General features: G+C 37.3%; 1 protein-coding gene across 5 annotated transcripts in view; it reads left to right on the top strand.

Moving 5' to 3' along the window:
- LOC132161225 (lipoma-preferred partner homolog) overlaps nt 1-18,255 on the top strand; it is a 213,443-nt gene extending 195,188 nt beyond the window's left edge. For all 5 annotated transcript variants that reach the window (XM_059571144.1, XM_059571140.1, XM_059571141.1 and 2 more), the window contains 3 exons: nt 13,461-13,639; nt 15,251-15,371; nt 15,499-18,255. In XM_059571144.1, the coding sequence (XP_059427127.1) occupies nt 13,461-13,639; nt 15,251-15,371; nt 15,499-15,627 (429 nt within the window). In that variant the 3' untranslated portion in view covers nt 15,628-18,255. The remainder of the gene's footprint in view (nt 1-13,460; nt 13,640-15,250; nt 15,372-15,498) is intronic.
- Nucleotides 18,256-26,384: the final 8,129 nt, after the last annotated feature.

Raw genomic sequence — 26,384 nt, 5'->3', positions numbered from 1 at the left:
GTAATATAACCTTAGTAGTGACACTATTACGTGAATAGGGGCTCCGTGTATCCGTGTATCCCCTTTATTGTTATTATTGTGACACACTGTATGCAATGGCTATACTACAATTTCATTGAACAATGAATGATCATTATAACAAAATCACTTACTTGGTGGACAGCTGACCATTAGGTTCACTCGGCATGGGGCGTTTCTTCCAGTTGATCTTGTCACAATGGGAAAAAAAGACAACTGCCGGGTGTATTAGGGCAGAGAAATCTTCCGTGGTAGTGACGCAAATATTTTGATTGTCATCAAGCCTTGACATTGATGGAAATACCCGGTCCCATTCATTACAACAAAGGCACTCGGTTTCTGTTGGCATAGGTTGGCATGTTCCACATTTACACCACCAGTCCGTGTTCGTTCTGATTCTCCCTTCGTCTTACAGCTTCCAAAGTTTGTAACTCCTCGTCTGTGTATTCTGGCTCAAAACTATATGGTTCTGGATCTTGGTTTGATACACAGTAAAATTCCTCTGAGTCTGACAATTCCTCAAAGTCAGCCATGATCACGAGTCACGTCTAGCTAGTCACGTTTGTTTTGTTTATGGTCTCGTGTGCTACGCTAATCACTCCGCCCAAGTAGCCACTCCGCCCAAGTAACGTTAGCTGTGCTCCTACGCCTAGTGAGAATATAGTTCCCAGTATTTATACGATTAAAAATGCTCTCTGTCTCATATAGCCTTGTTATTTGTACACTCTGTGACAATACAGATCACAACATGTAAATAGGAAAATGTTTGCATTATTTTGTCACTTATTGGGATTACTATGCTACCAGTATCCATTTACATCCAGTCTTTGTGCTAAGCTAGGCTAGCGGTGGGTGCGTCAAATAACACTTACAGAACGCACAGAAATGAAAAAGGTATGTATGGACTTATCTAACTCTGGGGGATACTGTGAATAAGCTAAAGTCCCCAAAAAGTCGGAGTGTTCCTTTAAAGCAGCAGCTGTGGTGTGCATCTGGTACCCGCTCTCTGACCTTTTTTCGTTTTCAAATACCTAATGTAATCGAGGCTGCACATGTTCACGGAGCCTATTACACATACTCAACTATTTCAATTTTATCTTGCACAGTGGGAACAGGTTTTATGCAAAGTCAACAACACATTATTCACAGTATGTTCAGCCTGCTGGCAAGTGTTTTAAGACAATCCATGCAAAAAATTAAAATAAAAAAACCTTCAAAGTTTACAGATACTTTCACAATTGTTCCGCAATGACATGCAGAACCACCACATAATTTCCCTCCTTCTTTTAATCCTTTGGGTCTGTAGAGTTTAGACAGGGATTTGAGGGGAAAGTTCAGTGCTTGAGGCTTCTCTGTGGAGCTGTGTGATTAGTAGGGTTACTTGGAGACAAATGTTCCTGAAAACTGCTATGGCATAAAACACTAGAAGGAAAAAGATACTACTTTGGGGTGAACAGAAGTGTTACTCAGGCAATGAGAGAGTTGGTTTCTTGGTATTGGCTGTGCTGTGCTGTGAAAATATACAAATAGACCTCTCTCAGTGTAAAGCTAGTTAGCTTGTACAGCACCAGCAGGTGGTAAATACAGTTTACAGTACAGAGTTAATGGCATATGAGAAGATATAGAGAAAATTAAATTCTATTGAAATTCAGTTTTAATACACATAGTCCAAGTTATTAGGAATGTAAACTTTGTATTTATATTAGTTGCAAATTATTCTAAAGACTTTTAAACCAGTTTTCAACAGAAGTTTTAATGTAATGACTCTAAAATAGTTTTGTGCTGAAACTTTGAAGGAAATAGATTTTCCTTACACACTTAATACATGTGAACATACACATCTTTATTTATTTATTTTTTATTTATTTATTTACATTTTTTCAAGTTCCATACTGTTTAAAAATTTGAGATCTGTAAGATTTATTAATGCTTTTGAAAGAAGTCTCTTATGTTCACCAGGGCTGCATTTATTTGTTTAAAAATACAGTCAAAAGAGTAATATTGTGAAATACTGTTACAATTTTAAATATGTATTTTCTATTTTAATGTTTTACAATATAGCCTAATTTATTCCTGTGATATTGAAGTTAAATTTTTAGCAGCCATGACTGAAGTAATGGCTGCTTAAATTGTACCATATTTATTTGACTTAAATCTTAAATATCATTAATTTCGGGGAAAGTTGCACCACATTACAGATTGCACTAAAAAGCATTACGTCATTAACCCACATTTTCTGTTTATCATGGCAACAGTTATTCATCATTTGATGCAGTTGAGCGTATATATGATATATTCTGTGAGTCCTGGATTGCAGTGGCAAGCCATGATTTAAAACATACCACATTGTGATAGTCTGTTGCATCCTCCACAACCTAGCACTCAGAACAGGCTCACAGATACCCAATTTGCATAATTATCTTAATGAATCAGGAGCCAAAGCAACACCTAGTGTGCAAATACAGTATATATGCCTCTATCAGCAGGCAGCATGCTTGTTCTGCATTCCCCTTTAAAAAGTTTTGTAATGGTCACACACGTCATGCTTTCCCAGAGTTTATGAACACAAAGCACAGAAGACTGCACAGCTGAGGCTAAATTTATGTGTCCCCTCTCTGAGTGAGTTTGTAGGATGATGCACATTATCATAAATTAAGAGCTTTGTACAGAGAGAGCTAGTGGGGGAAGTGCAGCTTGTGGCCTTTTCCCCTAGTGCAAGATCAGCTTTGACATGTGTTTACTACTCTACATAAATATTTAGGAACACAAAAATTTTCTCTGGTTCAAATCTTTTGCTCAACTCTTTGGTCAAGTCCCCCATGGGCCCGTGTCTATGTCACAAACTGTTATCCATATTCATCAGATCAGCCTGATTGCTTCTTTTGGCCTTCCAGCTTCTGTTTTGGACTGATCCACTGTTTCACAAGGAAGCTTATTTTCACCAAGAAATTAAAATATAAAAAGGCAATTGGTACATTTACATCTTGCAGTTCAGTTTGTGTGTGTGTGTGTGTGTGTGTGCTCTTGTTTTTGTGACATATCAGGACACAACTTTGTATAATGACATGGGTATGACACAGGTATTACAAGGAGAGGGTGACTTATGAGGACATAACCCATGTCCCCATTTTTCAAAACGCTTATAAACCATACAGAATTAGGTTTATTTTTTATTTTTTTTGAGAAAGTAAAAATGCACAAAGTTGAGGGTTAGGGTTAGGTGTAGGGTTGGTGTAGGGCCATAGAATATACAGTTTGTACAGTATAAAAACCATTACGCCTATGGGATGTCCCCACTTTTCACAAAAAGAAACGCGCTCGTGCGTGTCCCCGTCAAGGAGTAAAAACAAATATATATATCTTTTTATTTTATATCACAATTCAGATTGTCTAATATATATAATAATACATTTATAAGTTTACAATAAATAAATAAAGGTACTTGTGACTTTTTACAATTAAGACTTTTCTTGCAATTGTGAGTTTGTCTCACAATAGTGACTTATTTTTTTTCAGAATTCCAAGTCTTGCCATTGTGAGTTATAAACTAGAAATTATGGGTCAGCATGTTGCAATTCTGACTTTTTCTCCTAAGAATTCTGAGTGTAAATTTTGCAATTTTTGCAATATATATATACAGTACAAAAGTTTGGACACACCTTCTCATTCAAAGAGTTTTCTTTATTTTCATGACTATGAAAATTGTAGATTCACACTGAAGGCAAAACTATGAATTAACACATGTGGAATTATATATGGAATTATATACATAACAAAAAAGTGTGAAACAACTGAAAATATGTCATATTCTAGGTTCTTCAAAGTAGCCACCTTTTGCTTTGATTACTGCTTTGCACACTCTTGACATTCTCTTGATGAGCTTCAAGAGGTGGTCACCTGAAATGGTCTTCCAACAGTCTTGAAGGAGTTCCCCGAGAGATGCTTAGCACTTGTTGGCCCTTTTGCCTTCTGTCTGCGGTCCAGCTCACCCCTAAACCATCTCGATTGGGTTCAGGTCCGGTGACTGTGGAGGCCAGGTCATCTGGCGCAGCACCCCATCACTCTCCTTGGTCAAATAGCCCTTGATGCCTTCATTGTTACTCTACAATTTTCATAGTCATGAAAATAAAGAAAACTCTTTGAACGAGAAGGTGTGTCCAAACTTGTGGTCTGTACTGTATATATATATATATATATATATATATATATATATATATATATATATATATATATATATATATACTGTAAGATAATTGCAATTTTTTTTTATTTCAATCCAATTTGTATTATTTTTTCTTTTCTTTTCTTTTCTTTTCTTTTCTTTTTTTTGCAATTACAATTTGTTCTATCTCATAATTGTGAGTTAACATCTCAGGTCAGAAAAAAAGGTGGTCAGAATTGCAGAATATTTTTAGTCTTTGCGAAGGGTCAATTCTGACAACATCAAATTGTTAAAAAAGTCAGAATTGTGAGAGAAAATGATGCAGTTACCCTTTTTATTTTTATTTGATTTGATTTTTTGTAGTAGAAACAAGCTTCCATAGTTTCAGGAAAAGTTGCGGTTTTAAAAATTAGACTAAGCTGAACTTTTGTAACTGTGACTACCTGAAATTAAAAGTGAACTCCCATCAGAAGTCAAAGTACAAAGTCTTTTAATATGAGATTTGATCAGATGAACCATATTAGGGGGTTAAGCAGATCACTATTGACCTTATTCATTAAGCTTATCCTTAATCATGATGTTAAATACAAAAACATTTTCACAGCCAATAAATTAGTTTTTAATCCAGGATCGGCGGAGGAAATGGCCGCCCTGCTGTTGAGCAACAAGGTAAATGTCGTTTTGTTCTATGTAAATTGCCCACTGCTGATCATTTCAACAAGACTAATGGCTGAGATTGCTTTCATGTTATTTTTTTAAGCATGCGGACTGCAGGGCTGAATGGCATTGAGGTTAATTATGTTGGTAAGGTGCTATGTTTGTGGCACCCTGCAGATCTCTTCCCTGTTGAAACTGCTCTCTTCCTGCCAGGCAACTCGTGTTACTACTATCAGAACACTTAATTGCCTGGAGCACTTAATTAATTGGAGATCATAATTTCTGGTAATCGGGCATATTTAACATGGTCCCCCTTCCCCATCTTTCCTCCTGGACTTTTACTGCATGATTATTCAGATCCAGACAACTTGTTGGAAGGAGGCTGGTGTAGATAAATGGCCAGGTCCCTATTGCCTGCTTCATTACTGCCTGATTTACTGCACACTCTCTCATGGAAAATACGGGGAGAAATGCAATCACCATTATGAGACCGTGCATTCCAGAAAATTTTGTTTACCTAGAAATGTAGTCTTTCATTCATGCTAGTTTCACATGGTTTTGAAAAAAAAAAATAGCAAGGATATTCTATTTTCATGTTACCACCAAGAATAAGTAAAAGAAAAATTGACAGGTTCTCTCAATCAAATTTTTTTTTTTTTTTTAACTAATTAATCAAACTTTTTTTTCCCTGAAATTAAGCACAATTAATCTCACTTAACATTAAAGTATTTAAATGTACATTTTTATTGTAATAATTTCACATGCAGTCTTTAAAGGGGTCAAAGGGTCAAGCTGACGCAATTAAAAATTTTCTCTTTGGAGTGCTACACGCTCATGGTGCATAAAGAAGATCTGTAAAGTTGCAAAGACTATAGTCTCAAATCCAAAGGGATATTCTTTATAAAAGTTTAGAGTCAACCACACCTACCTAAAATGACTCATTCTAACATGCCCCCACATGTCTAAATCATGATGTGGGAAGATTTGCATAATGCCGCCTAAATGTTCGCGCAAAGAAAGAAGGTGTAACTTGTATAGTTGCCGCTGTCGCCTTGTTGTGGAGACGCAAAGCAAAACTATTTTGTTTGGCCTTCTAAAAGAGGACACAACTAGAAATCAGTAACATTTCTGTCACATTATTGAGGAATTCGGCCGATAACAACGCACTGGGGATAGCTGGGAACGATGAGCTTTGTAAAAATCAACACATTTCAGAAAAGCTGGGCATAGAGGAGCGACAATAATGTACATTACTGTATGTGGAACATAATGTGTTTTTTGAACCATAAACCAAATAAACACAAAATAATGTTCTTTTTAGCAACGTCATATGACCCCTTTAAATTAATGTAGAAACAACATAGAGTATATATATATATATATATATATATATATATATATACACACACACACACACGCATCTTTTTTATAAGGCACGTATAACTAATACCAATACTGATGTCTCTATGAAATAGTCCCCCCCCCCCCTAATATTTAGCCATTGATTATAGCCATTCAGCGTTACAGTTTAAATGAGAGCTATCAATTTTATATATTATATTCAAATTTAATTATTATTACACTTTAAAACCATATTAGCCACTAAAATATGAGTAATATTACATAAACCAATTATAATACTATTTACCTGTGCTATTCAGCAAGTAGGAAATATACAGAAATTGAATAAAGTTATCAAACACTATTCTAAATTAAACAGATGAATCCTTGAAGCTAAAAAAAAAAAGTTGATTTCTTCTTTTTTGTTTTGTTTTTGATTAGGTTATTTGGCTGCTATTACTTTAAGCAGATTGTTAGTGGGGTGGACACACTAGCTTCATCCCTGTGTTAAATATTTTTTACGCTATAAAAGTGAAAAAAATTAATTGCCGGCACTAATATATATATATAGAGAGAGAGAGAGAGAGAGAGAGAGAGAATATTTTTAAAACCTTTCAGCGGAGGCTTCTGGTAACAGATGTCCTCTGTTGCATGATACTAGCATGATACTAGCATCCCATCGGCCAGACTGTGCCACAGTGCAAGTTTCCACCCACTTGGCTGGGCCAACAGTCATGTCTGTCATTGTTCTGGAGGAAGGTGATGACCCACTAGAGTTTGAAAACAAAGCTCCTCAGCAACAATTACACATGCTCACAATAAAGTTGAAGTGGATGCCATAAGTCAATTTTGATCAGAATTGCAAGAGCACTAAAGATTAAGAAAGGATTGAATGTCTTTGCGCTTTCTTTTATATCCTGTCTGCCCCATTTGATTGTGAGTGACGTTGCTTCCCACCTTGCCTTCAGCCTGAGCCGATAGATGTAAAAGGTAGGGAACAGGCAGAAACTCACACCAACACCTTTCTGGAGCTGCCCTCACACCGGCATGGCTGGCACACGTCTTAAAAGAGTTAGCGCTGCCCACGCTCACCTATCATGCTGAAGTACAGAGGGCGATGAAGACAGGTAAATCCACCCTGCTTGTTTTGCTTGATGTTAGAAGTACAGCAGCAAAGCATACGTTCAAAGCTCTCTGCTGTCTCTTGCTATGAAATATTCATATCTGTCTGCATTAGCATTAGCAAGCTACTAATTGAGTTATGTGTATTCAGACATGATTAACTGGCTTGCATTCCTCAAAGGAGAGACCCAATTAGATAGCACTTGCATGAATTGCCTTGCAACTTCCCTCCTCGAGCTGTTGTTCCTGTTTGTGTGTGTGGTTGCATTGTGTGTATCTATGGAGCAGGTTACAGTGCTTAATTTTCATTACTTGCATGTCTCTCCTGTAATGTAGATGTAACCAGGCAGAACATATGACCATTTGAAGCCTTGTTTTGTAGCATCTTTCTCTGAATCAAACTTGCATCACTTCCTTCAAGGGAGGAAAATATGTGACTCCAAGCTGACCTGATGGAGTGTCACTTCAAGTGCTGCCTGCTGTATTTTGGCTCCATTATAAGATGGATCTGGAGCCATGTGTCAACATCAGTCACATTCTGCTTTCAAGCTGATGTTAAGATGGGCAGACAGCATGAATAAAGTTTAGGAGAGGAAATGAAGACAAAGCAGGGGACCAGGCAGGGATTAGGATCAATGACATGTTGCTCTTTTTTTCTTTTTTGTCCAGATCTATTAATGTAAAATTACTATTAATTACTATCCAGATCTGTTGATTTAGAAAATCGTTAAAATTAATGTTTTTGTTATTCTCAAATTAAATTATGAATTGTTGTCATGAAATTATAATTCATAAAGTGTGTGTGTGTGTGTGTGCGTGTGTGTGTGTGTGTGTGTGTGTGTGTGTCTGTGTGTGTGTGTGTGTGTGTGTGTGTGTTTGTATAGTAAAAAAGATAAGAAAAGGAAAATACCACCACTTTTACTTGGTTACACAGCATGCAATTTATATATATATATATATATATATATATATATATATATATATATATATATATATATATATATATATATATATTCATATAATTCATTTTCTTTTTCAAGGACACTTTTGTTTGTTGTTGCTGTTGTTTTTGTGTGTGATTGCCCTGCATCAGAATCTTTTACAAAGATTTCCTTTAATAAATGGATGAATAGAAGTGTTGTATGGTATGTATGGCTTTTGAATGAGATTGATTTTAAAATGAATTCCACACCAAAAGATCTTTAAGAAATACTGGGAAATTCTACAGCAGCAGTGAAACCTTCTGAGGTAACTGCCATTGTGAAGTCAGTAGAGGAATGTCTCTGAAATGTAATGGCGGGGTGATGTCTTGGGAAAAGACATTGAGAGTTCTTGGCTCAGTGCCTCTGCATTCATATCCAATCCCCTGTAGCTCTTTTTCTTTTAACTCTCTTTATTTAAGTAGCTCAAAAGATTGTTTCCCTGAGCACCTCACAGTCCCAGGGATCCAAAGCGGCAGTTTGGTTCTAGTCTGGTTTTCAGTCCGCTCAATGCTAAGGACCTTCTGTCCACCTTTCACCCATTACCATTTTTCAAGACTAGTTAAAGCTGACATCCTCATTCTCAAGACCCGTGTATACAGTATACCGTGTCTGATAATTTAATGTATTTTCTTAATTTAAAAACTATATGCAGTATGAAAAAAAAGTGACATTATTCATGTCTTCTTACCCGTATATATATAAACGCCAAACCACACTTACCAAGATGTCTATGTATTATGTGTATTAATCATGCAGTTAAATTAAATTTTTTTATAAAATGACAGCCCTGGTAATTTTACATACACACACAGACTGTTCAGCTGAAATGAATGTGAGATCTTTAGTCAATGATTCATCTATTCAGAGCAGCCCACTGACCTTTGACCTCTCAGCTACAGTCAGTGAGTTCATAGTTTTCTTTGCTTTTTAAAATATAAATTCACCTCATGATCTGATGATCTTGATCCTCACAAGTTATTTTTATTTATTTATATTTATCCGGGGGGCGTCTGTATATTATCATATCGCAGACAGGTGCTTTAATGTGAAGTTGTCATATGTAAATAAATGAATATGGAAATTTGGTGCTGACAGACAATCAAAAAGTTTTATGTGAAATCCTGCATGATATATTTATAACTACTCGAGAATTAAATATTAAAGCCCATTTAGGTATTAAAACTATTTTGATTTGAGAAGATATTTGGATACGGTTTCTAAGGTGAATGCAGTTGGCAGAGTGACATTGAATGGTACAGGTGTTTTAATATTCTGTGAAAAACAAATCATGTAAAATTGATAAAGCCTCTTATCAAAGAAGACATCCAGTAACTTCAGAGTGTTTTGTTTGAATACACAGAGCTCTATGAATTGGCAGTTGGTGCTCACAGCATATACAGATCACACGCTCACATTTTTTCTTCACATTTCACCTTCTTTAATTCCATCCTATCCAGACTGTCTGCTTTCTGTTTTATTTAGACTAGTCTTCAAATAAGTATCATTATCTGTAAACTGCAAGACTTTTTAATCGTTCTTATGTCCAGCACTATGCAAAGTTGTCCTGTTAGGGCATTCTTTGTTGTGTTTGGAGATTAGCTTCGCTGCACCCACAAAAAGAAGAGTGGCTGGAAGAAAGAGAGAAAAAGAGAGTTTTGGAGCACTTTGTCAGGAAATTGAAAAAGCAACCAGGGAAAGAAGAGGTTACAATTGACTTCAGTGCTCTCCACTCACCCTTTCGTTCAGAAAGACGCTGTCTGACCTAAATTCATTCTACCTCATCTGCCTAGACGTTTGTTTAGCCTTCTGGGCAAACACTTAGAGAAATGTATGAAGCTGAAAAAAGAGGAATATATGTGAATATATTACACTCCAGCAGCGGAGAAGAGTAAACTGAGAGCATGAGTAGACGTTTAGTGCCCTCTAGTGGCTCTCCAAGCTGTTATTCTTCCACCAGAGAAGCCATTAGCGGTGCTCTGTGCAGATTTTCCTAAACCATCTTTGAAAGTTATTACCGGACAGTAAATCCACAGCATGTAAATCAAAACTGCTTTGACGTCAATATAAAAGCTGCAGCAAACTGAAAAGCTGTGCTGGGGAAGAGAGGACTGACTGACCCAGACTTCACTGTCACGCTGTTCGTACGATGACTCTAGCACGATGTATTGTGTGAAATCTGCTCTGAAGTGTGAAAGTGGACTGTTTTTGAATGTTTCTTCAGAAAACTGTAAACAGCAGGGATCCATACTCTGCTTCAAGTCCTTTAGAAAAGCGCAAAGACTCTATATACAGGTTGTCTGTCTTTCTGTATATCCCCTCCCCCTCTTCCTCGCCTCAGAGTTATGAGCCAAGCCTCAAGGGTTCTCAGCGGCAAGCTTATTAAAGGCTTTATCTGTTTTCAGGATTTGCAGAGGATTGTGGAACGGACATTGTTTGTACACAAGTGTTGCTCTGGGAAATAATGTTAGTTTTCTGTTATACTTAACAAAGAAATGACACAAATTAGAAACTTGTGTACCTACGGCCTTCTCAAGCCTTGGCAATGCCTCAGTAGTCAGTCTTCCCAGAGACGCTGTTCTAAAGCAGATAGTAGGAGCTCAGGGCCAAGTCCTTTGACCCGGTGAAGCAAGAGCATGGGATATGATCCCAAAGCACAGGCAGTGCAAACAGGATTTGGCTGTGTTGATGCATGGGACTCCTTCCAGTAAATTCTGTCCATGCAGCTGAAAACTCTATATAGCCTACTACAGATCTGTTCCAAGTGACAGATATATTCATAAGTGACACATTTGTAACACTGTACAGTACACTGGGAGGAACACTATGTGTCACGTAACAGCTGTCCTCACACCAAAGCACGGGAGATTTAGTTGATTTCAGTAGTTTGACTGTTAGCTTAGTAGGATGCTAAGCTAACAATACAGTACTCAAACAACCACAAAAAAGCACAAATATCCCTTATGTTTTTTTATCAGTACTTTTTACTATTAAACTAAATATTTAAAACATGTTTCTCACTTCATCCTCCAACTTGGAAAAATCTTTTTTGTGAATAGCGTGTAATGCTAGCTTATAATTTGGCTAAAACTAGCATAAGAAAGGTACCTAACTTTGGGAACACCCTTCATTTCATAAAATGTTGCCTCTCTAGGCAAGTTTGTGTAAGAGTGTGCAAGCTGACATTGTCACTCACAAAAATAACCCTTGAGAGAGTTTGACATCAAAGATGACACATACAATTAATTTAGAAAACCAAAGGCTTATAAAGATACAAATGTGCCTGGAAATCAATAAAAGGGTGCTTTAATGGTCAAGATTTCTGTCATATGTGAATATAGAAAATTTAATCAGTTGTCCAAAATAGGCCTAAACCAGCCAAGGTACTGTATCATAAAAACATTATCAACCAAAATCCCAGAAAATAGTGATACCCTTTTTGTTAATATCACACAGCCTTTGTGTGGGTGAAAACCCACAGGAATGTCAGGCCTAATCATCAGGGCTCTCGTTGGCGTGGCAAACATGATGGCTTACAGTGTTGCCACACATGCACATAAGCATGGAAGTCTGTGTTTGAAAACAGTGCTGAGTGGCTATGCCAAAGAGACAGACAGCCAAAGAGGACAGCTGTAGCCTGGAGTACTTACACATACTGAGATGTGTCTGGGCGACCAAATCTCGAATGGAGAAATCCAGGAAATATTTGTGCATCATAGCCTCTCATGCGACAACAGTCTCACACACATGCTTTCAGAGAGAAACTCTTCCAATAATTGATCACACACAGATGATTTCACCATCCTTTGCTGTAATTGCTTAGCTGGAGGGAAGGGAGGGGGATAGAAGATTCTTTTATATGAAATATCGAAATAACAAATCCAGGGCTCGGGGATGGACATTAAGAAGAAGAATGTGAGCGAAAAGTCATCAGCTGGCCCGCGGCCCAGTAGCCGTGGCTGAGGAAAAGCCTGCAGTCATCAGAAAGTGGACGTATTTACTGCTGCGCCTCTCGCAGAACGAAAGCGAGAGTGAAAAATGACTTTGTTTGTGAATCAGAGAGTAGCTAATCAGATCTCACTCTCATTCCATTGCTCACTATATATACACTTTATATCAGAACCTCTCCCCTTTTCCCTCTGGCATTTGAGGACAGAGATACACTTGTGACAGCCATTTGGATGCACACATTATCCTACGGAAATCCATTAAATGTTGATAGATAATGCATTTAAACGGTCTGTTTGGCCAAAATGTAAATTCTGTCATCAGTTACACACCCTCATTCTAAAACTGTTTGACTTTGTTTCTTGCGAGGAACACTAACGTAGTTATCTATCAGAATTCCTAAGCAGCTGTTTTCCATGCAATGTAAGTTACATGCTTAGTTCTCCAAAACATTTAAATTCTGTCATCATTTACTAACCCTCATATCATTCCAACCCCATAAGACTTTTATCTACCAAACACAAATGATCTTTTTAATGAAACCTGACAGCTACAGTTTTACAATATGATAACTTTTACAATGTTTTCACTAACTGTTTGAAGCATTGGTGTAATGGATGGACAGACATCTGTCAGCCTTCATTAAAAATATCTTTATTTTGCTTCGAAGATTAATTGAAGTCTTATGGGTTTGGAATGACATAAGGGGTGAGTAATTGATGACAAGTAAATTTTTTGGAGTGAAGTAACCCTTTAATAGCTATTAAAGGGTTTGGAAAAGCAATGGAAAAAGCAGCTTGGACATTCTGTTAAATATGACATTTGGAATAAAGTAAGTCAAATGGGTTTGTAATGGCAAGCGAGTGAGTAAATTATGGCAGAACTTAAATTTTTTGGGTGAATTATGCCTTGAAGCTGTGTGTGTGTGTGTGTGTGTGTGTGTGTGTGTGTGTGTGTGTGTGTGTGTATGTGAGTTTGTGAGATGGTTTTTCATTGAAAAAGTTAGGAAAGTAGACATCGAAAAGTTAGTATTTATCTGTGCATTTCTTATCATTGTAAATGAAGTATAACTTCACTTTAAGGTCGAAGGTTATTCCGACCAAGCCAAGCCACGAGTCCCACTTTCTCAGCTTTATGTGCTGATATAAATCTCAGAAGCCTTTTTTCTTCGGTTTGCTTTGGCTGAGCTTATACGTTATGAAAGATCTTTGTTTCTCTGTGTTTAATTTTAGAACACCTTGGAGACTTGCAACATATGTAGTAAGCCCATAATGGAGCGTATCCTACGGGCGACTGGGAAGGCCTATCATCCCCAGTGCTTCATCTGTGTGGTCTGCCATCGGAGTCTGGACGGCATTCCCTTTACTGTGGACGCCTCCAACCACATCCACTGCATCGAAGACTTCCACAAGTATGACCAGGCACACAAATATGCTTCATATATCCATATAGTACATGCAGGACTTCTGTAAACACATATAATACAAAACATGTTATCTTAACCTCAAGTACATTAACTTATAAATGTAATCAAATATTTAAAGCTATTTTGGGGTTCAAGTATCACATTCAAAACAATCTTATTTACAGGTAATATGACTTTTAAGTAGCCTGTTCAGCCTTTTTGTATGTATTAAGGAACTGAAAGGTTTCAGAAGGAATATGGGATTGTGAGAATATGATCACAACAGAAATGCCATTGTGTCGAGGAACAGTTGGGCTGTACCTGGATTGTACTCATTGTTACTATTGTGGTATAATTAGGCCACCATCTGCTGAACTTCCCCCTTTTTGCTGTTTGTTGGTAAAACCCAATGAAGAAGTGAATCACCTGACTGTTAGGCTTTGTGTACACATACTCGCCTCTTCTCTCTCTGTTCCTGTCCTATGTTCTCAAACCGCTGAACACACAGTTGTAGTCATTGTGGCGCTTTCTAAAACATTTCTGTCTTTGAAATAAGTTCCACTGGGTAATGTCCTCATTTGTAATTCGCTTTGGATAAAAGCATCTGCTAAATGACTAAATGTAATGTAAATGTTAATGTAATAAGATTAGCTTATTGATGGTTTTCACCACTTTTAAAAGTAATAATAATAATAATTTGTCATTATTTACTTACCCTCTTGCCATTCCAGATCTGTATGACTTGCTTTTAAGTCTTTATTCACTAACAGTCTTGAGAGCTCTCCTACTCATACAGGTTTGGAACAATATAAAGGAGAATAAGCAGTGACAAAATGTGTATTTTTGATCAAATATCACTTTAATGCAGACAGAGTTATCGAAGGTGCTCAGTGATTGATACTATCAAGATTCTTTTGCTTTAGATGACATAATACAAGTCTGTAGCTTCAAATTAATTACCAAATGTTCCAGAGCAGAGGTGGCCAAACTTTACTATGAGAGGTAAAAAATTTTTAATGTGGCCCAAAAATAAATGTTGCATCATATCTAACTACACTACTTTTCAAAACTTTGGGTTGGTGGGATTCTTTTTTTCTTCTTTTTTTAGTTATGTTTTTATGTTAATGTTTATATTTTTACACTCGTTTACTCACCAACTCTGAATTTTTATTTTCTAATTTATTTGATCAAAAATACAGTAAAACCATAATACTGTTTAATATTATAATTTAAAACGACAGTTTTCTATGTTAATATATTTTAAAATGTAATTTGTTCCTATGTCGGCAAAGCTAGATTTCAGGTATTAAAATCAAATCATCAGGTATTACTTGGTCCTTCATAAATCATGCTAATATGATGATTTGGTGCTAAATAAATAAAAATAAAATCAATGAAAACGGTTGTGTTGCTTTATGTTTTTGTGGAAACCAAAATGTGAAGTTCAAAAGATCAGCATTTATTTGAATTTATTTAGATATATAGATATATTTATATATATATTTTGTAACATTATGTCTTTTACTCTCATTTTAGTTAATGTGTTGGTGCTTATTGGCCTCAGATTTGAAAGATAGTGTTCACAGCCATTGACTGTTTTTCCTTCGCTTTTTCAAGGAAATTTGCTCCTCGTTGCTCTGTGTGTAAAGAGCCCATAATGCCAGCACCTGGCCAGGAGGAGACTGTGCGTATTGTGGCTTTAGACCGTGACTTCCATGTGCAGTGTTATCGCTGTGAGGTGAGTGAAAGCCCTTGGGTGGTTGGTAAAAATTCCTACATATCTTTAGAAAATGGAAGTTTCGTACTGACATTTTTGTCCTTTTTCAAAACTATCTTCTCTGTGTGTATGTGTGTGCTCACTTTAGGATTGTGGCTGTCTTCTCTCTGAGGGAGACAACCAGGGTTGCTACCCTCTGGATGGGCACGTTCTCTGCAAAAACTGCAACACCAGTCGCATCCAGGCCCTCACTGCCAAGGCCACGACTGACCTCTGAGTAACACACATATCTACATGCAGGTCCCTGAGAAATCCTGAGAAACACCATATCCTGTCACATCACTGCACACAAATATTTATGCTCAGACGAATGCACATGTACACATAAAGCTGTCTTTCCACTTAAGGGGCCACGACTTGTCTTGTCGCTCATGCACCTCCACACACTGTGCCTTGTATTAAAATTGCACTCAGCTATGTATTCACCAGAGCCTTAACACAGCTGCTTGTAAAAACCTAAACAAAGTAGGCCTTAACATATAGAGAAAGACTATTAGATTCTAACTGATGTCCACAGAGCTGTTCAGTTGAGAAGTGGGATGTTAAGAAACCCCTCATAAAACATCATAGAATCTACCTCTAAAAAGGGACCATGCTGTCTTATCACTATGCATTCCAGTATGTATCCAACCTGCAGCTTTCATTTTATTTTGAATCTCTGCATTGTACTGTCACAATCCATCCCAACTTTCACACTGAGCTACTAGTCACACAAGTATACATTCTCTGCAATGGCTTTATCAAATAACGCAGATACGAAAATAATTGGAAGTTTTCATTACGCGTCATTCAAGCTTGTTAAAAATCGTTTTTAAATCTTCTTATGGTGGCTGTGAAATTGGAGGTTTTATGTTTGCTAAGGTACAAAAGACGGTATAGAAAAACCTGAACATTGACTCGTGCATCACACCTGCTTCATCAGTATGTTTTTGTAAACATGTTTGGGAATGCATATCTTTTCGATTTACATTTCTGAATTTACCCTTTGAGTTGAAAAAACCAAAGAGCTACATTTACTTTCTCTGTGACAGCGTGTATGTATATTATTGTATGCTAATGAAATTGAATGAGGAGTATTTTATCCTTTAAGGACTGTGAATGACCTTCAGTAGCTCAGAAGCCTAAATACATTGTGGTTCATTCAGTGCGGATCCTGTTTCTTCCTCAGTGTAACTCTTATATCCAAGTGAATTTAGCAAGAAATATTCTGCGCTTGGAACTTTTTTGTGGTTTGGTGGTGTTGTTTTTTTTTCAGAACTGCGCTCAGTTATCACATTTATTTGTATATCATGAGTGAAAATGGTAAAAAGGTCTAAGGATAAAATGTATGTATTTAGATATGCACATTAAATTGTGCAATAATGCCACAGCAGATTGAGAATCGTTTGGTATTAAATTAAAATTCTCAGAGGAAAAACTGTCAGATTAGTGATAAAATGTGTGACAATCAGGGCTGAAAGGATGTTGGAAATGTTTTATTTTATCTCATTTGATCTAAGACTTTAAGGGCTGATGAGAGACAGCCTTGCGAGCAATCTTTTAAGTATCCTCAAATTGTGAATTTATTGTAGTATTAGTTAGGTAATATAGAGATAAGTATTAATAAAAAATAGGAAAACCGTTTATAGGGAAAATCTATTTTCTTTCATAATTTTGTACATGGATGAGACCATTATGCAAATTTCTTCTTTGTTGTTGTATTGACACTTTACTAAGAAGAATATGCAGACATTTTTTATTCAACGAGAAAGTGTTCATGCTGTTCTTAAAGCTACAGTGCACACATTTTGGGAAAATCTGAAATTATGTATATATATCTACAAAGTGTCATTATAAATTGTGAGTTTTAGAGTGTTAACACCTCAGGAAATTTCCAGTCAGTGTGCTGCAGTGATGCCCCAGGGAACTTCCCCTCTGGTTGAAGGGTAAATTCAGATGTGAAAGTCATGATATATATATGCAAACAGATATAAATAGATGGTTACAAGCACCTCTTGATTTATTATGGCTGTTTGTGGATTTTCAGTATGTAAAATGAAATGTGCTGTAGCTTTAAGCCATGAGAGCTTCATTAGTGCTTCAGTGCTTCAATCTGTACCTCTCTTACCTTTTCTAAATGTGCCTTTTTCAGCTTGTGAGAAACTGAGGTGGTGTTGTTTGAACACAAACACAGCTGTGGCTTGTGGCTGATGTTATGTCTTTGAATGTTCCATTTTGTTTTTGTTGCTGTTTTTTTCACACTACTTAGAGGTTATGCATGTTCGCAACTTGAACCAATCTTTATTTCCAGGTTTTATATAGAAAGACCAAATATTTTAAGACTTAATTAGATAATTCATTGTATTATGTCTTTAAAAGCATTAAGTGTTATTGGAAAGAGAATTATTGCTGTTTAACTTGGCACATTTAGGTTGTCCTTCCTCTTTTTTTGCTTTACTGCTTATTCCCCAAACCCGTCTCAAGTTCTTTTTATTCAAATTTCTTATAGATGTGCTTCATCTGTTAAGCAGTTTTGCCCATTTGAGTTGTTCAAATTGATTTGTTCTCTTCAAGTATTGGATCAGGATGCAATTTAAAACACTTTGTACCACGTTTACCCATTTGTGATCATTACAGTAGCAATAGCCTGATGATTATGATTGTCTTGAAATATGTGGTATATTAGAATTTTCATGTATGAGGCACATTTTGTTTTTGTGAAAAAAAAAAAAAAAAAATCATAAAACAACCTAATCTGTGCCCAAGTGACATTCTAAGTATATACTTGGATTCTGTTCTTACACTCTGTTGTTTTTGATTACATAACAACTTCCTCTATAATTAATAAATCTTTTGAAAACCTCCACAGTGATTATTTGCTTTTTCTGTTTGTCAGTTTTTTTTTCTTTCTTCCTAATGCTGCTGTTAATTCATATTTCAGCTCTTTGCAGCGTTTGGCAGGTTTCCCAGGTAACGGAGACAGATTTTCATTGTACTCTTTGTATAGCCTAAAGGAGAATTCATTTATTATGCTACTTGCTGATATCAGTGGTACATTCAGCACATGCTTAGCTACTTGAGGTGGCATTTGAAAGACATTCAGCACAGAACCATGATTTAGATGAGCTCAAAATGCTACTGTGTGACAGCATTTATTCTTTTGTTGCTTAGATATTTAATCAGCGAAATCAGTGAGATATAAAGTGGGTTATGAGGCTGGAATGAGGCTGATAGAGTTGTTAAAATTTAAGAGACTCAAAAGAAAAGACAATTTTCTTGGGCCTTCTGAGTCCTTGCTTGATTTAATCCTTTCGATTTGTCATCATGCATTCCAGGAACCGGCAATAAGCTACACACAGTGTTTTATTCTTTCCAGACTGCTAAATTGGAGCAGCACATCCACAATATTGGAGTTGAAAGTGATCGCAGAGGAATGCAGAAAATGAATAATAGTTTAAAAGAAATAAATAAAAATGTCTGTATTTTAATACTGGCAGATATTTGAGGGTATTATTGGAGACCACCTTACACCACAACATTTTTTCAAATAATATTATGGCATTATCTCTTTGGGATTGGGGTCACAGTGCAACAGTTTTTGACCTAATATCCCTATTCTATTAATTATTTGACTTGCATATCCATAGTCTTTTATCTAAGCATGTGATTTATGAAAGAAAAACAAAAGGTTATGGAAAAAAATTGTGCAAACAAAAATGTATCCTTATGGTGATTTTGAAGAGAGAGAAATGACAAAACTGAGCTTTTAAATCTGTATATGTATGTGTGTGTATTTTTGTCCTCTTCGTGTGTGTGTTCCCTTCAGGGACCCAGTGTATGACATGGTTTTACCGCGCGCTAATCTGCTATTTAAAAACAAACTGATGAGTGTGTGTCCCTCTGGCTAACATGATGTGGCTGCTAATCAGTGTGTTTGTGTAAGCATGTTTGTATGAGTGCATGTAAGAGAAAAGGCCACGAGGGTCCCTCCAGGAGCCGGCTATAGCATTTCTGAATGCCTGCTTCTAAAACTCAGGATGTGGGAAGCGCGTGAAAGCTCAGTAACGAGTCATGATCACACATGATCAGTCCCTGCTAAGCTTTGCTCCTTTAAAGTAAAAAGTTGTCGGTCAGATTTACATAACATTACAATGTAGGTCGGCATTGCTGTCTTGGTCTTTTAATGCACTGAGTTTGCTGTCATCATTAGCTTTCAAATGAATCGCCCCTAGTGGTGCGTTAGCTTTGGAAGCCTGATTTTGCAGGTCCCTGGTTTCAACGAAAGATGTGATGTAATGGCTGAGTCAACTGAGCCCTAAAGAAGCATCGCTGAAGAAAAGACAGCACATGATAGGTGATTTTATGGAGACTTTATGGAGTATTTTCAGAGATGGAATTCTTGCAATTATCTTAAAATAATTTTCCTACTTCAGTTGAATATGCAGTGACATCTTAAGTAGCCATTTCATATCCATATTTAATATCCATCTGCATTTCATATTATATATCCCGTGAAGTGTAAAGACTCCAGACAAGTGTAAATTTCTGGATCTCAACCAGACCAATGTATAGCAACATAAAGTCAAACTATGGGATATAAAGTTAAATTGCGCAATTATACACACACACACACACACACACACACACACATATACAGTGTGTGTGTATATATATATATATATATATATATATATATATATATACACACACACACACACACACACACACACACACACACACACAGTGGGTACGGAAAGTATTCAGACCCCCTTAAATTTTTTCACTCTTTGTTAAATTGCAGCCATTTGCTAAAATAATTTGTTCTTTTTTTTCTCTCAATGTACACACAGCACCCCACATTGACAGAAAAACACAGAATTGTTGACATTTTTGCAGATTTATTAAAAAAGAAAAACTGAAATATCACATGGTCCTAAGTATTCAGACCATTTGCTGTGACACTCATATATTTAACTCAGGTTCTGTCCATTTCTTCTGATCATCCTTGAGATGGTTCTACACCTTCATTTGAGTCCAGCTGAGTTTGATTATACTGATTGGACTTGATTAGGAAAGCCACACACCTGTCTATATAAGACCTTACAGCAGACCTACGTCACCAGTCTATTTCCCGGTGTTACGGTATAACTGGTTACCATGTTATCTGGTGACCAACTTCCTGGTTCAGGTTTCTGCTGCAGATGTGCTTGAACGACGGCAGCAGACTCGGCGATTCTGAAAGCACAAACTGACGCGATATTAAAGGGTTAGTTCACCCAGATAGCAAATTTATGTAATTAATAACTTACCCTTAATAACTTGTTGTTTCAAACCCGTAAGACCTCCGTTTATCTTTGGAACACAGTTTAAGACATTTTAGATTTAGTCCGAAAGCTCTCAGTCCCTCCATTGAAGCTGTGTGTACGGTATACTGTCCATGTCCAGAAAGGTAAGAAAAACATCATCAAAGTAGTCCATGTGACATCAGAGGGTCAGTTAGAATTTTTTGAAGCATCGAAAATAAATTTTGGTCCAAAAATAGCAAAAAAAACGACGACTTTATTCAGCATTGTCTTCTCTTCCGTGTCTGTTGTGAGAGAGAGTTCAAATCAAAGCAGTCTGGATATCTGGTTCGCGAACGAATCATTCAGTTTACCAAATCGAACTGAATCGTTTTAAATGGTTCGCATCTCTAATATGCATTAATCCACAAATGACTTAAGCTGTTAACTTTTTTAATGTGGCTGACACTCCCTCTGAGTTCAAACAAACCAATATCCCGGAGTAATTCATGTACTCAAACCGTACACTGACTGAACTGCTGTGAAGAGAGAACTGAAGATGAACACCGAGCCGAGCCAGATAACGAACAAAACATTGACTCATTCACGAGTCAAGAACCGTTTCTGTCAGACGCATCCGATTCGTGAACCCAGGAGCTGATGATACTGCGCATGTGTGATTCAGCGTGAAGCAGCCCGACACACAGGGCATCTGAACTGAACTGATTCTTTTGGTGATTGATTCTGAACTGATTCTGTGCTAGAGTTATGAGCGCGGGTAAACCGAAGGCTTGAATCAAGTGCAATCAACGCAAATGACGCCATTATACGTCGAGCGCAAAAGAACCGGTGAACCGTTTTCTTCAACCGTTTCCTTCATTCAGTTCGATTTGGTGAACTGAATGATTCGTTCGCGAACCGGATATCCAGCTGCTTTGTTTTGAACTCTCTCTCACAACAGACATGGAAGAGAAGACAATGCTGAATAAAGTCGTCGTTTTTGCTATTCTTGGACCAAAATGTATTTTCGATGCTTCAAAAAATTCTAACCGACCCTCTGATGTCACATGGACTACTTTGATGATGTTTTTCTTACCTTTCTGGACATGGACAGTATACCGTTCACACAGCTTCAATGGAGGGACTGACAGCTCTCGGAATAAATCTAAAATATCTTAAACTGTGTTCCAAAGATAAACGGAGGTTTTACGGGTTTGAAACAACATCAGGGTAAGTTATTAATTACATAAATTTGCTATCTGGGTGAACTAACCCTTTAAGTGTTTAATAAACGCAGACTTGCTCATTGCATGATTCAGATAATCTTGTAAAGATTACAAGTTATTAGTATGATCGCCCATTTCGTGGCTGAAGTAAGTAGGATAAACAAAAAAATAAAGAACGTCTGTGTTGGCCCGGGTTCCGAACACACGCTAAAAGACAGCGTGCCGCGAGACGAGAGGAGAGTCACTAACCACCGAGCTACAAATCTACACCGAAACAGCTCCAGATCTCTCAATTCAAGACCGGACTCTCGGCGGCACATCGTGCAGCTGCTGAATCAAGGAAATGTGACCGTGTTAACTTGTGACCTGTGTTTACCTATTATGAAAATAAACCATAGCAGACCACTGACTACATTTTATGGTTCATGATGTTAAAGAACATTTCATGACGTCTCAGACAACTGTACATTTGTGGCTACTGTGGTTTAATTATAAACACTATCGATAACTTATATTTACCATAGTAAAACATGGTACATTTAAGTATGATCGAAGATACAAAAATTCTTCCAGAACAGACTTGTATATGTGCATTCCCAGAAGAGTTGAGAAATGGATTCGTGTTCAGCACCACAAAAAGAACATAAAGTGTCAATATCAGGAAACATCTTTTTTAAGTAAAGCTTCACAGGATGGAAAAGATTAAGTAATTTTTAAGACACATCCTTAACCTTATTGGTTATTAAGTATTTAGATGACAAAGTCCATACTAATTAATAATTATTTATTACCGTCGACTGTGAGTGACATCACTTCCTAATGCAAATACGCCCAATAAATTGGCCCCACCCCTGTCACTTGGTTGACAGGTTTCCGTGTAGACTTTGGAAATTCCAAATGCAAAAGGAATTGCGATTCCATTTGAGTTTTGGCAGTTTACATGCACAGTGCAGAGAGAGTGAAAAGGCAAATGTGATTATTAATATTGCTATTTAAATATGACAGGCTCATAGCTCGTAAGATATGGGAAACACAATTGCAAATGGACTTTGCATTTCCATTTTAAATTTGGCAGACACTGTGCGTTCGCTTAAACGAAAATGCAAACGTAATGCGCGATTTGGTCCACAAATTGAAAACGCAATTTGCAAATACAATTTGCAATTCCTTTTGAATAATGTCCGGAATATCATTCCATAAGATCACAAGGGTGCTTCTACTAAATACTGAGCAAAGGGTCGGAATACTTAGGATCATGTGATATTTCAGTTTTTGTTTTTTAATAAATGTGCAAAAATGTCAACAATTCTGTGTTTTTCTATCAATATGGGGTGCTGTGTGCACATTTAATGAGGAAAAATGAACTTAAATGATTTTAGCAAATGGCTGCAATATAACAAAGAGTGAAAAATCTGAATCTGAATCTGGGTCTGAATACTTTCCGTACCCACTGTGTGTGTGTGTGTATATATATATATATATATATATATATATATATATATATATATATATAATCTAATTAGAAAAAGCTTTATTGCCAGCCAAGTATTGCCAGCCAAGTATGTGCATAGAAGGAATTTGTTTTAGTGACATAAGCTTCCAGTACACAGAGACAACAACACACAGACAAAAAAAAGTAAATATAAAGACAAATATTGCAAAATAAATAGAAAAAAATAAATCAATTGTATGAACAGTTGTGCTAGATGATAACGGAATAGAATAGAGTGAGAAGCAGAGATGTACTAGGATGGAGGTGGTAACAAATAAATATAAGGATATTGCATAAGTGGGGAACATGAGGTAGATTGATTGGGGGAAGAAACTGTTCTTGTTCCTGACTGTCCTGGTATTTGCAGCTCTGATGTGCCGGCCAGATGGTAAAAGTTCAAAAAGTGTATAACTTGGATGTGAGGGATCCACATCCAAGAACTTTTACAGTTCTTGAAGAGTGGGCAGGGGGCACCAATAATCCTTTCAGCAGTCCCAATCATTCTCTGTAGTCTTCTCATGTCTGATTTTGTAGCTGAACCAAACCAGACAGTTATTGAAGTGCACAGGACAGACTCAATGACGGCTGAGTAGAACTGTTTCAGCAGCTCCTGTGGCAGGTTAAACTTCCTCAGCTGGCAAAGGAAGTACAATCTTTGTTGGGCCTTTTTAACAGTGGAGTCAATGTAATTTTCCCACTTCAGATCCTGAGATATGGTGGTTCCCAGGAATCTGAATGACTTCACTTCCGCAACAGTTTTGTCTATGATGGTGAGTGGGGGAAGTGCAGGGGGGTTTCTCCTGAAGTCCACTATCATCTCCATTGTTTTGAGCATGTTCAGCTCCAGGTTGTTAAGACTGCACCAGACAGCCAGCTGTTTTACCTCTTGTCTGTAAGCTGACTCATCACAGTCCTGGATGAGACCGATGACTGTAGTGACGTCTGCAAACTGCAGGAGCTTGACAAGAGGGGTCTTTAGAGGTGCAGTCGTTGGTGTTCAAGGAGAAGAGCTGTGGGGAGAGAATGCATCCCTGAGGGGCACCAGTGTTGGTGGAGCAGCTGTTTGACATGAATTTCCCCAGTCTCACTAGCTGTTGCCTCGGTGAGAAAGCTGGTGATACACTGACAGATAGAGCTAGGAACAGAGAGCTGGGTCAGTTTGGTCTGGAGGGCTGTTACTACAGGTTAAGCAGATTTAAGTTTTTGCCTGTATTACTGTCTCTAGTGGGACATGTAACATGCTGTCTGTATTTTGGCAGTTCACAGGAAAGATTTGCTTTATTAAAGTCCCCAATAATGGTTAAAACAGAGTCTGGGTATTGTTGTTCTGTCTCTGTGATCTGATCAGCTTTCTGTAAAAAAGTTTCTGTAAAGCTGAGCTCACTTGTGCTTGCGTAGGAATGTAAACACTCACAACAATGAACGAGTGAAACTCCTGTGGCGAATAAAACAGCTTGCAGTTAATGAAGAGCGCTTCTAGATCAGGACAGCACATCTTCTTTAACACAGTTACATCTGTACACCACCGTGGATCAAAAAAGTTAGTTGTTCGGTCCACTTTAGAAGTTGACTGTGTGTGTGTGTGTGTGTGTGTGTGTGTCACATTTAATAAATAAATTACAGTTGCAAGATATAAAGACACTTTGTAAGATACAACCCGAATTCCGGAAAAGTTGGGACGTTTTTTTAATTTTAATAAAATAAAAACTAAAAGATTTTCAAATCACATGAGCCAATATTTTATTCACAATAGAACATAGATAACATAGCAAATGTTTAAACTGAGAAAGTTTACAATTTTATGCACAAAATGAGCTCATTTCAATTTTGATTTCTGCTACAGGTCTCAAAATAGTTGGGACGGGGCATGTTTACCATGGTGTAGCATCTCCTTTTCTTTTCAAAACAGTTTGAAGACTTCTGGGCATTGAGGCTATGAGTTGCTGGAGTTTTGCTGTTGGAATTTGGTCCCATTCTTGCCTTATATAGATTTCCAGCTACTGAAGAGTTCGTGGTTGTCTTTGACGTATTTTTCGTTTAATGATGCGCCAAATGTTCTCTATAGGTGAAAGATCTGGACTGCAGGCAGGCCAGGTTAGCACCCGGACTCTTCTACGACGAAACCATGCTGTTATTATAGCTGCGGTATGTGGTTTTGCATTGTCCTGCTGAAATAAACAAGGCCTTCCCTGAAATAGACGTTGTTTGGAGGGAAGCATATGTTGCTCTAAAACCTTTATATACCTTTCAGCATTCACAGAGCCTTCCAAAACATGCAAGCTGCCCATACCGTATGCACTTATACACCCCCATACCATCAGAGATGCTGGCTTTTGAACTGAACGCTGATAACATTCTGGAAGGTCTCCCTCCTCTTTAGCCCGGAGGACACGGCGTCCGTGATTTCCAACAAGAATGTCAAATTTGGACTCGTCTGACCATAAAACACTATTCCACTTTGAAATAGTCCATTTTAAATGAGCCTTGGCCCACAGGACACGACGGCGCTTCTGGACCATGTTCACATATGGCTTCCTTTTTGCATGATAGAGCTTTAGTTGGCATGTGCTGATGGCACGGCGGATTGTGTTTACCGACAGTGGTTTCTGAAAGTATTCCTGGGCCCATTTAGTAATGTCATTGACACAATCATGCCGATGAGTGATGCAGTGTCGTCTGAGAGCCCGAAGACCACGGGCATCCAATAAAGGTCTCCGGCCTTGTCCCTTACGCACAGAGATTTCTCAAGTTTCTCTGAATCTTTTGATGATGTTATGCACTGTAGATGATGAGATTTGCAAAGCCTTTGCGATTTGACGTTGAGGAACATTGTTTTTAAAGTTTTCCACAATTTTTTTACGCAGTCTTTCACAGATTGGAGAGCCTCTGCCCATCTTTACTTCTGAGAGACTCTGCTTCTCTAAGACAAAGCTTTTATAGCTAATCATGTTACAGACCTGATATCAATTAACTTAATTAATCACTAGATGTTCTC

Source organism: Carassius carassius, chromosome 17, assembly GCF_963082965.1.
Source record: "Carassius carassius chromosome 17, fCarCar2.1, whole genome shotgun sequence".
NCBI classification, from domain to species: Eukaryota; Metazoa; Chordata; class Actinopteri; order Cypriniformes; family Cyprinidae; genus Carassius; species Carassius carassius.
The sequence above is the reverse complement of the archived record's forward strand: the minus strand, read 5'-3'. Positions and strand labels throughout refer to the sequence as shown.